The sequence below is a fragment of the Miscanthus floridulus genome, chromosome 9 (assembly GCF_019320115.1).
Source record: "Miscanthus floridulus cultivar M001 chromosome 9, ASM1932011v1, whole genome shotgun sequence".
In the NCBI taxonomy this organism is placed as follows: Eukaryota; Viridiplantae; Streptophyta; class Magnoliopsida; order Poales; family Poaceae; genus Miscanthus; species Miscanthus floridulus.
Window position 1 is genome coordinate 53,813,099 of NC_089588.1, and position 14,261 is coordinate 53,827,359.

The 14,261-nt window shown below is 48.2% G+C and overlaps 1 protein-coding gene across 3 annotated transcripts; it reads right to left on the reverse strand.

The window, feature by feature from the left end:
• Positions 1-511: 511 nt before the first annotated feature.
• LOC136483722 (cysteine-rich receptor-like protein kinase 43) lies at positions 512-3,171 on the reverse strand. 3 transcript variants are annotated; one of them, XM_066480861.1, is made up of 7 exons: positions 3,083-3,171; positions 2,660-2,821; positions 2,317-2,578; positions 1,884-2,121; positions 1,634-1,790; positions 1,347-1,538; positions 512-777 (listed from the first exon to the last, which is right to left on the reverse strand). In XM_066480861.1, the coding sequence occupies exons 2-7, from the start codon at positions 2,786-2,788 to the stop codon at positions 754-756; spliced, it is 1,002 nt and encodes a 333-aa protein (XP_066336958.1). In that variant the 5' UTR covers positions 2,789-2,821; positions 3,083-3,171; the 3' UTR covers positions 512-753. The 3 variants fall into 3 exon arrangements, with proteins under 3 accessions (XP_066336958.1, XP_066336959.1, XP_066336961.1); XM_066480862.1 differs by having other exon boundaries at positions 2,660-2,824; XM_066480864.1 differs by having other exon boundaries at positions 2,660-2,827.
• Between the last annotated feature and the right edge of the window lie 11,090 nt (positions 3,172-14,261).

The window sequence follows — 14,261 nt, forward strand, 5'->3', positions numbered from 1 at the left end:
ATCACCATCAAGTCTTATTTCCAACGAAAGGAAAGACAACTTAATTTGCAGGTTCCTATGAGCGGTTATGGCCAAATCCTTGAGCACTGTTGGTGCTGAAACAGGTTCTTGACATTAAGCAGCGCCAGAGTAAAACGGCAAACGGGGAAGACTCCCTCATCCGGTATCCAATTTGGGTGAATGACCCGACTCGTTGGAAAGGTAATTTAATAATATCTTCATCGGAGCTATGATTTTGCATATGTTCTGTTCTTGACAAGGGGGAATCCACAAGAAAGATGATGGCAATGGAGGAAGGCTTGGGCAACGCTTCATCAAGATTACATTATCAAATTCAGATGTTTAACACAACAAAATCTTTAGAACATTAGCACAAGAAAACACAAGTGGAGTAAAGGACGGATTGTGTTTTCCTTTATCTAAAAAGTTATCTAAATTTTGTAATCTTGCAAACGTTTTTGTGAGTCCACCACGGTACCAGATGAAAAGGTTATGATACACTGTCCAGACCTTTTTTTTCGTGAAGCATAGCAACACAAATTTATTTTAAGATGGGATCTTTAAAGACAACAGTACTTCAACATTGTCTCAACTCGAACAGAAGGAAAGATAACTGGAGAGGCAGTTACTTTGTTCCCAAAAAGATAGATTCGGAAAGGATCTTAGTTTCAAGGAAAATTGATGTCATATATGGATGCCGGAGCAGGTTTTACTTCTTCTTGGGCACCTATTTCTCCATGGAAAGACCATGTTTCACGCATGCTGGAAAGGGGAGTCCTGAAAGGTCATATAGGATGTGTTAGCACCCAGAAAGATAGCATAAACTATATAGTTCTGGTGATATTAGGCTATTTTAGTAAAAACCGTCCTTAATTGATGGCAGCAAGTTACAAAATGAATTCTGATAGTTCAATTGCGATGGGACCTTCATTAAAAAAAAATCAATGAGATCTTCGGTTTTGAAAGAATGGCTCTGTTCGCCTGTCTTATGAGCCATACTGTTTCAGTGAAGGAACATTGTTTTTCTCTCGCAACAAATCAGCGAACGGTACTTTCAGCCATGGCTTTTCAGCGAAGCGAACAAGGCCAATATAGTTTGGACCGTAAAGAAGGAATGTCATTGCGCTTGAAAAAAAGAGCTGAAAGCATTTAGACATTGAATTTAACGTGTGTCTCTGCTTGTTTACAAATGCTCAGTGCGACCAAAGAAATTCAGTTTGTTTTAGTTGACAACCTTTGCAACTATAAAAACAAAGAAATTCTTCTTGAATATCGAAAACGGAACATAACGAAATTAGATGATCTGAACAAAGATCATCGGCATGACGATGCCTAAGTGTTCATACCTGGTCAAAAATTGGTACACGTTTCCCATTGAGCCTATCAACAATATCCACTATGGAAGGCCTCTTTTTCCGATCAGCCTCCACACACTTTAGCCCAATTTCAATGCAAGCTTTTACTTGCTGGAGGCCATTTGAATCTAGTGATGGGTACTTGTATATTATTTGCTCATCTGTCCTCCAGTTTTGATGTACCTACACAATTGGATTTAATCCTTAGCGATAGTATATTAACTGAATGAATGGAAAGATCCTAAACAAGATGCTTCAGCCAAGTAAAGCTGTGTTACAATGTCCACAAATTTCCTTGCAGCTTTGTCTTGAGGGTCAGAGACTGCACAGTTCTTCTCTCGAATCGTGATCTCGATAATAATCATGCCCAAACTATATATGTCTGACATGGTGGAGATTTCGCCTCTATATAGATATTCCGGAGCCATGTACCCACTGCAAGAGTTTATCGAAGAATCAAATATTCACATATCAATTACTTTATTTAATTTGAAGGAAAATCATATATCACAGTTTGTTTCGACTTACTTTTGTCCCTTAACATTGACTGTATACATCCGGGTCTGCTCTTGTCCAAAGAGTCTCGAGAGACCAAAATCGGCAAGCTTTGGCACCCAGTTATCATCCAACCATATAGAGTTAGGCACAAGATTCATGTGAACTAGGGAGCCATCCAATTCTTTATGACTATGAAGGAAATCTAGACCCTGGCAGATCCCCTTAATTATTTCGAACCGTGTGTCCCAGTTAATTGAACTATTCTCACCTGAAGAAGTACAAAGTAAAGAAAGTACTAATGAATTGTAAGTACCTAAGATAGTATTCTGAAAAGTGTGTATTTCTTACAGTAGTAGCAATAAATGAATATTGAAAATAATAGCTCTTTTGACAATTGTATATCTCTCTCAAGAAGCAATAGTAGAGAAAGAAAGCCAAGCATGTTGGATAGTTCATTACGTACCATAAATGTGACTGTCGAGACTTCTGTTGGGTAGATATTCGTAGCATAGACAGCTTTCGGTTATTTCTACAATTACATATCTTCCATTATGCTGAATCACTTTCTTCTGCGCTTCATGGCAGTATCCAACCAGCTGTACTATATTTTCGTGCTTAATCGCCATAAGATTTGTAACCTCAGTATCAAATGCTTTGCCAGGTGCCGCTAGCGTGTTTTCAACGAGCTTTTTCACAGCAATCATGCGCCCATCCGCCAGAGCTCCCTGTTTTGTCACCATGGATCACTAGTACAAGGATTTGTGATGCAGAATTTCATGTTTTAATTCTAGGGTCCAATTGTATACCTCATAAACTGTTCCAAAAACAGAATGACCAATTACTCGCTCAGCAGAGAAATCATTGGTAATTTCCTTCATAAAGGTCGCCGGTAGGTTTGTTGGTAATGTACTCGCAAGGCTCTGCTGGCTCGCCATTTCTGATAATTGAGGTGGCTATATGGATAGGACCTGCTACTAATCAAGTCTTATAAATAAAACACCCAAAGAAGAAAGAAAATCTCCTCAACCACACCTAAGTATACATGTATTCTTCTGAAATAATTTGAAAGCAACCATGATTCTTTTCTTTTAGACTCACAAGGTGAAAAGAGGGACTGAACTGGATGCACATAAACAGATTAAATCACAGGCGCAACACCGAATTCGCACAAGCATGATTTTAGTAAGCAAAACTGTTTTACAAACAACCAGATTCTTAGGAGCACTAACCTGGAGAAAAACACTTGAAGGATACTTGCTTGCTGCAGGGAACAACACTTGAAGGAGCACTAACCGAAGGTCCGAAGGTCGTTGGAGTTCTGAGATGGATGCCTCGATTATTGCTGCAACTTATAGGAGTATAAATATAAAAGAAAGCAGAGAGAAGGTTGGGACCAACCGTGTAACAAAGACAAGTTGACTTGACCAAAGCCTAAGATGCCCAATGAGTCAGTCAATGACAATATGAGAGTATTATCGTCACGCGCTTTTGTGACGCAGGGTTGGTAGTACCTTCCATTGCTATGTACACATACTGAACGCCCCAGTGAACATATCCATAAACTGACGTCTACTGAGACAGACATTTTTCACTTGCTCACTGGGTCACACGACCTTCCTCGTAATCAAAGCGCGTGTTTCGTTTCCACCCAAAATCCAAAAAAGTGCTACAGTACCCATCACATCAAATCTTGCGATATATGTATGGAGCATTAAATGTAGACGAAAAAAACTAATTGCACAGTTTTGTTGGAAATTGCGAGACGAACGTTTTGAGCCTAATTAGTCCACGATTGAACACTATTTGCCAAATAAAAATAAAAGTGCTACAGTTACCCAAATTCCAAAATTTGGGCAACTAAACACGCGCAAAATGAACTGACACAACTTTTTTGTGAGGCCAGTTTCGGCTTGTACAACCTATAGTTGCCTGAAAACTTTGTTTCAGTGGACGTCCATTTGGTGAAGGAGGTTGTTTCCCGGGAGAGTGGCACCCGTTGTGGGGGAGCAGAACGTATAGATTTCTAGAGAACAATAAATTCTTGAACTTTCTATTAACAAAACACCTTTTCAATTATTATTAATAATGAATTCATTAGGCTAATGCATAGTTGAAGGACCTGAAATAGCAAGCAGAGAAGGGGTGAATGAGAGTCACTAAAAATTCTTCTTAAAGAAAGAACTCGGCCTATGTCCCAAATCGACACACCCACTCCTCTCCTCTAGCTTTCAATAAGGCTAGTAGAAGGACCACTCCTACCAACCCTAGGGATGGAGCTAGAAAGATGCAGAAACAACACAAAACGATTAAGAGAAAAATTCAAGAACACAGTGCAAATCGGACCGGTCCGATATGCATATAGAACCTGTTTGGTACGACTATACAACATGCGTAACTTTTGGAGAAAAAATGTAAACACAATCAAACAGTCTCCAAAAATTATGAAATTTAAACCAGAGGTTAATAGCAGCATAAGGAAGCACTCCTCAAAAAATCTCCTAAAAAATCACAAGTCGAAAATACCGGACCACCAAACCGGACCGGTTCGGTATCAACAGGCTGAAGTGAACTTTCTCCAAAAATTCAAAACTGACTCAAATCAACTCAAAAAAAGTGAAACTTGGTGGAGAGCTTGACTAATACATGGTGAAGGTAATACCACAAGATCTGTCTAGAAATACATTGTGAACTTTTTAGTTGTTAGGGACGTAAACTCTTATGTAAATCTGGGTTCACAAATCCAACTTTTTAGTTGTTAGGTTCTGAAATTAAAACTAAAATCGTTTCCTGCAGATTTTTGTAAGTTGTTTGGTCCTTCTTTGGCCGTTTTCACGGTTATTTTCTTGCTACTATAAATTTCTGAAGCAATTGCTTGGTTGGTTAGAAAGGGTTAAACGGCATTGCTTTTCACATAAGGCCCACGAGTGTTTAGGGTGGGTGTGAGATCTGTTTTTTCTTGGAGCTAATTGTACACAAAAAAAATCTGACCACTCAGCTGCATCGAGTTAATTGTCTGCATATTGAGCACCTGTCAAAGAGAACGAGAATACTCCCTCTGTTTCAAATTATAAGTCGCTTTGACTTTTTTGGTTTATCCATTTTGCTATGTATCTAGACATATTATTATATCTAGATGCATAGCAAAATAGATGTACCAAAAAAGTCAAAGCGACTTATAATTTGGAACAAAGGGAGTAGCTTCCATTTCAAGGTATATCGTGTCATGCCTTGAATGTGAAGACATGAACACAATTGCTCGAAATCACGTGAGTGAGTTTAGGGGTTTTCATCTTCTTCCCCAACAAAAGATTGTTCCTGAACCTTGGCTATGAAACTAGGGCGAAGCTCATAGCTAGGTGAAAGGATGGGTTGTGATGATGCTGGTGGCTCCAAACAAGCGCCCTTCGGAGTAGCGGGATGAGAGATGGATGATTGGTTCATGGTGTGGAAAGGATAAAAGGAAAGAAAGATAAAAAGAAGGATAACTCGGATGACTCGATTCTAAGTTAAGACAGCTACCGTTCCCCGCAATGGCGCCAGAAAGCTTGTTGACACCAGAACTGGCAAACGGATAAACCGCAAGCGTACGGTTGTCAATGTAGCCTTCAACGGGAGTATTCCAGGTATCGATTTCCACGGAGAACGTGAAGTGAACTAACGAAGGATCAAGACCGTCCTATGATAATACAAGGAATCTATGGCAATTGGGTAGAGAGGATTTGTATAGCTAAAATATCTAAGAAGGTAAGGTAGATATATTGGCACAGTCCTTGCTCACAGAGGCGGTAGGTGAGATAGTAAGAGACAAAACTCTTACCCGAAGCAACTACCTTGTTACCAATGCCTTATTGTTTTAATAACTTGCCTAATAACACGTGGTGGAATACAAAGGCTAGACAAGGCTGTCACCACTTGCTAGCTACCGTGAACAATCCGTGCGACAAGCGGTATACACAGGTGTCGTAGGGTTGGAACCACAACAAGCATTGTTGTTCGAGTCAGTGTTAGAGTACATGTCTCTGGCGGCTCGGGTGGACTCAAGAACACAAGAATCATAGAGGGGACGCAACGGTTTATCCTGGTTCGGGCCGATCGATGCCCTACATCCAGCCGCTGATGATCCTTATACTCAAGAGCACCCAAAATCGGGGGGTTACAACACAGTGTAGAGAGATTTGGTAGGGGGTTACCTTGGTGCTAATCCTATGGTTGCCTCGCCGCCGGATGAACCTTCCCCTCGTTGGAGAGGAGGAAGACGACGGGTACGGTGGAGGAGCTCTTGGTGCCCCTCTTTGGGTTGCTCTGCTCTCAGTGCTGAGCAGGAGCGGATAGAATGAGGAATGGAATGATCTATCTGGGATCATCCTCCTCCCTCTAAGGTCTGACCTTATCCCTTATATACCAAGATAGGTCAGGTACATGGTGGTTTGGGGGGATGTGTCTATGGTCTACATGCGCCGAAGTCCATGAGGGTCTTGCAGCGGCGCTCTGTGGACCATGACGGTGTCGTGGAGCCGAAGAAGCCTTAGGTGCTATCCATCTGATCGGTTCTGACACTCTACGTGTTAGGCTGTGTCGGCTTGGACCGGCCTCCCCCAGGTGGACCTTCTGGAGTCATCTTGGTGGCGATGGAGATCGGCTCTAGGGGCTGACATGTGGGCTCGGGAGCCTCCTAGCCCCTGGAGGCCGAGGGAAACTTGTCTTCTTGTGTCACACCCTGTGCGTGACCCTGTCATGGGAGTGGCCGGCAAGGTCATGCCTGAAGCGTGGCGTCTAGGAGCCCTCAAACCCTTATGGCTTGGGGCTTGTCTTCTTGCACTCGGGCCTTGGCTGGCATCATAAGCTAGGAAGGAGCCAAGGGCTAAACTTGGGCGTGTCATCGATCAGGAGCCTGAGGCTCGGGCGAGCCCCCAAGCTCTGAGCCGGGACTGCACCGTGCCCAGGCTCGGTCAGGTTTCTTCGTCAGAGGGTGCACGCGAGTGTACTCGATGGGTATAGCCCCCGTGTGATCCTGAAGGGGTTGGTCAGGGGTCTCTTTGGTCCGGAACCATTGATCCTGAGGTTTAATATACCCATATGTTAGGATCTCGTTAGGAGCCCCCGAGCCCTTTGTGGCCTTGCTTGGCCTGGTTCGCGATGGTGATGAAGGGTTGAATTCGATCTTCTGGTGACCGAGCTAGCCATGGCAGATGACTATCGCTGATGAGAATGCGATGCCCTACATGGAGCCCTTTCCCCAGTGTGATGGGGGCGTTCGGCTGTCGAGGACCCCTTCTCTAGTCCTATGTCGCGTAGGTCTGTGGCCCTAACAAGGTCTCGATGAACTTGTCTGGGAGTTCCTAACTCTAGGACTAGGGGCACCCTTCCTTTTGGTTGGAGCCTACTATGGGTTGGGTAATCGAGAGCGTCTGGGCTCTGGCTCGGGGCCACCTGATCATCTGGCACGCCACACCCTTCTAGGTGCTTTGGTAGCAGGCCTTAAATCCTCTCGTGCTGGCCTTCGTGGGCCGACCTTCTACAGCCATAGGTTGGGGCGCGGGGACGCGCCGAGCTTGGGCAGGGGACCCTCGTTGGGTCCATTGTTCAGTGCCTCCCGACCCAACTCTTGGGAGTTGGTTCGTTTTGGGGGTGCGCCTCCCGAGCCCCCATCGGTCGGGGGGTCGAGTCACTCCATCTAGGGAGCCGACACAGCCCCCAAGGCCGTCGTGGGGCTTCCTTGTCAGTGGGAATGGTGGCTTCTCGACACATCCCTTCCGCTGACGCTCTATGGAGGCGGTTTGATGGCGCCTAGGCCACCGTGCCAGGTGGAGGAGTTATGGCGTTCTATCCTGCGTCATCCCACTTCGTCTAGAAGTTGGGAGGTCAGGCCATGTGGAGCTGATCTGGTAGAGGAGAAGCCGCAACACTTGATACGTGTGGATCCAGGCCATTGATGGAGGCTGGTGGACCCGAGAGGAGTTGAATCCCCTTAAATCCGGTGAAGAGGCATGCATGGAGTGGGCGGTGCACTTGGTGGAAAGTGGAACAATGACTTGACTCATTGTTAATGCCCTCCTGACTCTGCCTTTACTGCACGACCACCATCATGAAATCGCTCTGAGGCATGGTGCGGGGATTGAAGGAGCACCTGGCTAGTTCCCCGAGGCCTCTTTAGTTGCCGATGGCTGATCGAAGGGCCTAGAGCCGCTCATAGCACATCGACTAGGGCTATAAAGAAGGGCAACAGGGACGTGGTGCCTTCTATTCCTCCTCTGGCTCCTTCTCTTCTTGCTCTCAGATCCAACTCCTAACGGCCATGGCGACAATGAAGTGCGACGCCTCCATCCGAGTGAGCCTAGCCTCCTCCATAGGGTGATCGCTTCCATAAGGGTGGAAGGATTCCAGCGAAGGAGGGGCGACGACATGACGCTAGATGTGTCTGTTGCGTTCCCCTCCCCCAGAGGGCGGAAGGATTTCAACGACGTCACTAGAATCCTTTTGTCCTCCAATGGTTAAGGGGAATCATGACACATCTATCACTGCTCCTCCATCTCGGCGAAGGCAGGGGCTCGGGCCCAATAGCACGGTGACGGTCAACGTCGCCTGGCTTCGGCCCTCGGGGAGGAACCCAGAGGTTAGCCCACCGGCCCAAGTCACACGCATTGCAGGGCCCTGACCCAGAGGTCAGGCGTGCCCTATGGTCTTTACCACCATATAGGCGGCAATAGATCGCGGTTTTTGCCACCGTATATTGTAATCGGGTTGTTCCAAATTAATGAAATGAAATTACTTTCGTTTGTAATCTCATTGCTCATGAGTCATGCTTGGAGACTTAGGTCCCTCATTGGGATGGGCTATTACGACAATGGCCTCGGTGGCCAAGATCGCCGCGCCTGTGCTGCTAGCGGGTTAGTTCGTGAGAACCCCAGGTTTACGGTCTTTTCGTGCCCTAGTCAAATCCCCCAGAGGGGAGATACTCGGCTTCCTAACCGAGCCACTCGTATAGTTCCCGAGCCAGTCTGTCGGTGCTCGGGGGCTCGCTGCCTCCCTTGGTGGGTCACAACGAGCGGCTCTAGGTCGGTACTCAGACATCATGTGTTGGTCGGTCGGCTTTGCTTCTGGGGGTCCGGTGAAGGCCTTTGGTGCCCAACCATGGGCATCCCTTGCACTTTAGATGCCTTGAGTGGTCTTGAAGCCCCTTGGGCATCCTTAGAACCCTTAGCGATGCCCCTCCTAGGGGCCCCCATACCGTTGTGTGGCCGGGAGACATGATCCGATGTAGGATCGAGAAGGACAGAGATAGCTGTAAATGAACGAAATGGACACAAGAGAAGGGAAAGGGGACATAGCTGGTAACACAGCGGTCGGGGCCATTCCGTTAGCACTTTGCTGGCCTTTCATCTGGTCCTCCCGTTTTGTCCGTCCCATCCTTGAGCCGCTCGGGGGCCTTCTGCTGCAATCCCCCCTCAGAGAGGGCAACAGGTGGTTAGATTGGTCAACCCTTTGGCACAGTCGAGCGTCTACTAGAGTCACTCGGGACAGAGGAAACAACAACAAAGATAAGCAAAGTATAAGCAAAGTAAGAAGGTTGGGAGGATGGACTTATCTTGGTTTTTGTTGTTGGAGAGGTAGGTCGGCAGGTGTGGGGGTATTAACCCCTATACCCTTACGGCTAGGCTTGGGCCGGCCCGGATCAGGGGGTCTGGTCCACTAGAAGATGACGCGCGGCCCAGCCAACCTATTCAGAGTCCCACGCAAGGAGTCAAAGCAGATTTGGAGATCAAGCAAGATCCTGGTTGGTTAGAATAGGAATCCTTATCCGGCCACCTATGGCAATTGTAACTGGCTAGGATTAGTTTCCAGATCTATAACCCTACCCCCGGACTATATAAGGCGGGCAGGGGACCCCTCTAAAAACATCTCTCATTAACATACATCAATACAATCAGACGCAGGACGTAGGTATTACGCCTTCACGGTGGCCGAACCTGGATAAAACCTCATGTTTGTCTTGCGTCACCGTCTTGTTTGTGGCTTGCGCATCAGTCTGCCAACAATCTACTACCTTGGGCATATCCCTAGGTAGACTGCCGAGCATATTTCGTCGACAGTGGCGCGCCAGGTAGGGGGTGTGCGTACTGCTCTCCAAGCAAACAAGATGGTCATCATCTCCGGCTCTGTGGCTACGCCGAACGGCCTCACGTTCACCGTCGGCCAGATCACCAGGACCACTGGCTCCAACAACTTCATCGCCATGATCATGAAGGAGGCACGGACTCAATCCGCGTCGACCACTGCTTCACCTGCATCGACTACGGCTCCGACCACGGGGGATCTGGCTCTGACCACGGTGGACCTGGCTCCGACCATGGTGAATATGGCTCCGACCACGGTGGATCTGGCTCCGACCACGTCTGCATCGCCTTCAGCCATGCCGACAACCCGTCGTCCGCTTCCCCGCTACAAAGGGAAGCAGATCGACAACACCGACCTGCTCGACTCCATCGATCGGGTCGACACCAAACTCGCTGAAACCCTAGCTCTGGTAAGTTCAATTCAAAGTCAAGCTAATGAGCAGGTAACCGCTCCCTACAATAGATCTACCCGACCAGCTCGGGCCAGTCGTCCTGCACGACTTGGTATAGATCTCGTGGTCATATCTACTCCTGAAGGGTGCTCCGCTCGTCGCCGGCCAGCCTTCGCGATGGGTCTCTGGCTCTCTGAGTATGAAGCCTCGACGGAGAACTACCAGGCCCAGCCCTACGGCCTGCGAAACGCTACCTCCAACTATGCTTATAATATACAACGCTGCTCGGATCTGTGTTTTATACTTCGACCTCGGCCAAAGCCACGCAACTTCGTCAACATGGTCCGGATTGGGGATTGTCAAGAAGGATCGGTCCACACAGTTCAAGAGGGTGGCTCAAGCTCTTCGTCCGGCACCGCATCTAATGCCTCTGTTCGCACCGAGCTCCAGAATCACGATGATGAAGGCGTGGAATACGATCTGGATATCCCAGACCACGCCCCAGGATACCCACGATTCCCATCCTTCTTCGATGATTATCGTTGTTAGTAATGACGAACCACCGGCAGTCGGTGAGACAGAACAAGAAAGGCTGGCACACGAAGCATGCAATATTGATCGGTTTAATCGCCGACAAATTGAAGCCGAGGCGGAAGAGGAGGCCCGACGCATAAGGGTCCAGCCACGTGATCTTAACAACGCCTTCGATAGGGTGGGGGACAAGTAGGTCTTCAGGTCTCCAAGCACCAACGTAGCCGTTGCTATGGCGACAATGCAACAACTACCGAACACCCCGGAAACTCAGGCAGTTCGTGATGATATACAAGCTTACTTGACGACTGCCATGGCCCAGACCACAGAAATTGTAAATCAAGCCCGGGCTCCATCCGTATCGGTCGAATCAAGCCACAGTCGCCAGTACTCAAGTCGCTCACAGCCACCCAACCAACATGGCTCACGCAACAACGACCCATCAGACAACCGTAAAGGCAGAAACGGTGGTCATGGTGGTGGTCGGGATGACAACCGCCATCGGGATGACAATCGTCATGACTTCCGGGATGACAACCGCTGAGACAACCGCGATAATCGCCGTGATAACCACGGTCACAGGGACAATCGGGGGGCAACTGAGATCGCCGTGATGGCAATAACGATCTCCGCCATTACCTCGGAGAGCGCGATCGCATCAACCAAAGAGCTAACGATCGTGCATCCCATGAAAGCTATCACCGTATGGAATATGATACTGCCCACGGCCCTCTGGGTTTGAAGCAGTTTACTTCGCATCTTCGCCAAGTCATATGGCCCAAGAACTTCAAGCTCGAAAAACTTCAGAAGTACGACGGCAAGGAGAACCTCGAATTATGGGTCATGCTCTATGAAACTGCATGCAGATCAGCCATGGCTGATGAGCACGTCATGTCTAACTACTTCCCAATCGCTGTTGGTCATGTAGGTCACCAATGTCTGGTCAGCTTGCTGGCAAACTACTTCGATTCTTGGCAGGAGCTCAAGTAGGCTTTCATCGACAACTTCATTGCCACTTGCGAGCAACCCGGCAACAAATATGATCTGCAGCGGATTCGAGACCGGAAAAATGAGCCACTACGCGAGTACGTCCGATGTTTCTCGGAGATGCACATCAAGGTCCCGTTAATCTTCGACAACGAGGCAATCGAGGCTTTCATCACTGGTCTCCGCTTCCATGATGCCCTATGGGACAAGCTCCTCCGCAAGAGACCCAAATCAGTCACAGCGCTCCTGGCCACTGCCAAGAAATATGTGGATGCCGACGACGCGAAAAAGATAATCATCGAAGAAGCAGCAAGGGTTCCACGCTCCGACCACCCTCCACACCGCGACGACTACCGCGGCAACCATGGTCGGAACAACAATTTTGATTGCCGCAACCAGCGCAATGACCCCCGCGACGACCGCGACCAGCGTAATTAGCGGCGCAATTGCCGTGACGATTATAGGGGCAAGCGTGCTCGGGAAGACGACGGCGAGGTCAACACCATTAAGAAAGATGGCGGACGTCGCAACTATGAAGAAGACTACGCCAAAGCATTGAAAGGACCCTTCCAACTCCACCCCAAGTCAAACCATACCATGGAGAATTGCCGCGTTCTCAAGTCTATCTACAAGCATCAACAGGCTCCGGATACGTCCGACAAGCCTAACGACGCAGGGGAACAACGCAATGAGGACAACGATGATGAAGACGTGGACCCCCGTCATAAGTACGTCAAGCCAACCGATCACGTCCACACCATCATTGGAGGCAAAGTGTCCATCGAGACCAAACGAGAACACAAACTACTCACCCGTGCTTGCTTGAACGTGGCCAACACCGACAATCTCATCGCCGATCCGCGGCTCCCTCCTTGGTCTCACCGTGAGATCTCCTTTAGCAAAAAGGACCAATGGGCCGCAATACCTAAGCCAGGACGTTTTCCTCTGGTCCTTGATCCTTGTATCAACAGGGTCCAGTTCGACAGAGTGCTGATTGACGGTGGCAGCTCCATCGATATACTGTTCAAGAACAGTTTGCTAGCTCTAAAGATAACCTCGGCTGATCTCAAGCCATACGAGGCACAGTTCTGGGGTGTTCTCCTCGGACAGAGCTCTACTCCTCTTGGGCAGATCACGCTACCTGTGCAATTTGGTACCACAGACCACTTCAGCACCGACTACGTCAACTTTGTGGTCGCCGACTTCAAAGGCACCTACCATGCTATCCTTGGTCGACCAACGCTCACCAAGTTCATGGCCATACCTCACTACAGGTATTTGGTGCTCAAGATGCCTACTAAGAAGGGGGTTCTAACTCTCAAGGGCAACATGTACGCAGCTTACACCTGTGAGGATGACAGCTTCAAAATAGCAGAGGCTCACGACCTCTCTATTCGCATGGCCGAGACCATGCTCGACGCCAAGAAGACCCCAGCCGACCACTTGGAGATCCCAGACCTCGAGGCCCCCTGCAAGAACGTCAAGTCCAAAGAGCACAAAACGATCCAGCTGGTCGATGGTGATCCCAGCAAAACGGCCCTTATCGGGGCCAACCTGGATCCTAAATAGGAAGACGCGCTCGTCAAGTTCTTGAGGAGCAACGTGAGCGTGTTCGCATGGAAACCTACTGACATGCCCGGTGTACCTCGGAACTTGATCGAGCACTCCTTAAATGTCGACGGCAAGGCCAAACCTATCAAGAAGAAGCTACAACGGTTCGCTCGCGACAAAAAGGAGGCGATTAGGGTAGAAGTTACATGGCTCTTGGCAGCCAAATTTATTAAAGAAGTGTATCATCCGGAGTGGTTAGCCAACCCGGTTCTTGTACGCAAAAAGAATAATGAATGGAGAATGTGCGTTGATTACACTGATCTCAACAAACACTGCCCTAAAGACCCCTTTGGCTTACCTCGCATAGACGAGGTCGTAGATTCAACGACCGGTTGCGAGCTGCTTTCCTTTCTCGATTGCTACTCTGGTTATCACCAGATCGCTCTCAAAAAGGACGACCAGATCAAGACATCTTTTATCATGCCTTTCGGCGCCTACTGCTACACGACCATGTCGTTCGGGCTCAAGAACGCCGGGGCCACCTACCAACGCGCTATACAGGCCTGCCTCAAAGACGAGATAAAAGACAACCTCATCGAGGCTTATGTTGATGATGTAGTTGTCAAAACCAAGGAAGCACATACCCTTGTTGACAACCTGAAATGCACCTTTGCAGCCCTTAACACATTCCAATGGAAATTAAACCCAAAGAAGTGCATCTTTGGTGTTCCTTCTGGCATACTACTTGGCAACGTCATCAGTCACGACGGCATACGCCCTAACCCGGAGAAAGTCAAAGCTGTCCTGGACATGAAGCCACCCAAAAAGGTGAA

Excerpts from the sequence above, each read along its gene's own strand:
- LOC136483722 (XM_066480861.1), bottom strand. The coding sequence starts at position 2,788 with ATGGCGAGCCAGCAGAGCCTTGCGAGTACATTACCAACAAACCTACCG. Across the intron at positions 2,122-2,316 it reads TCTCGACAGTCACATTTATG|GTGAGAATAGTTCAATTAAC; the intron begins GTACGTAATGAA and ends GTACTTCTTCAG. Across the intron at positions 1,539-1,633 it reads CAAGGAAATTTGTGGACATT|GTACATCAAAACTGGAGGAC; the intron begins GTAACACAGCTT and ends CCAATTGTGTAG.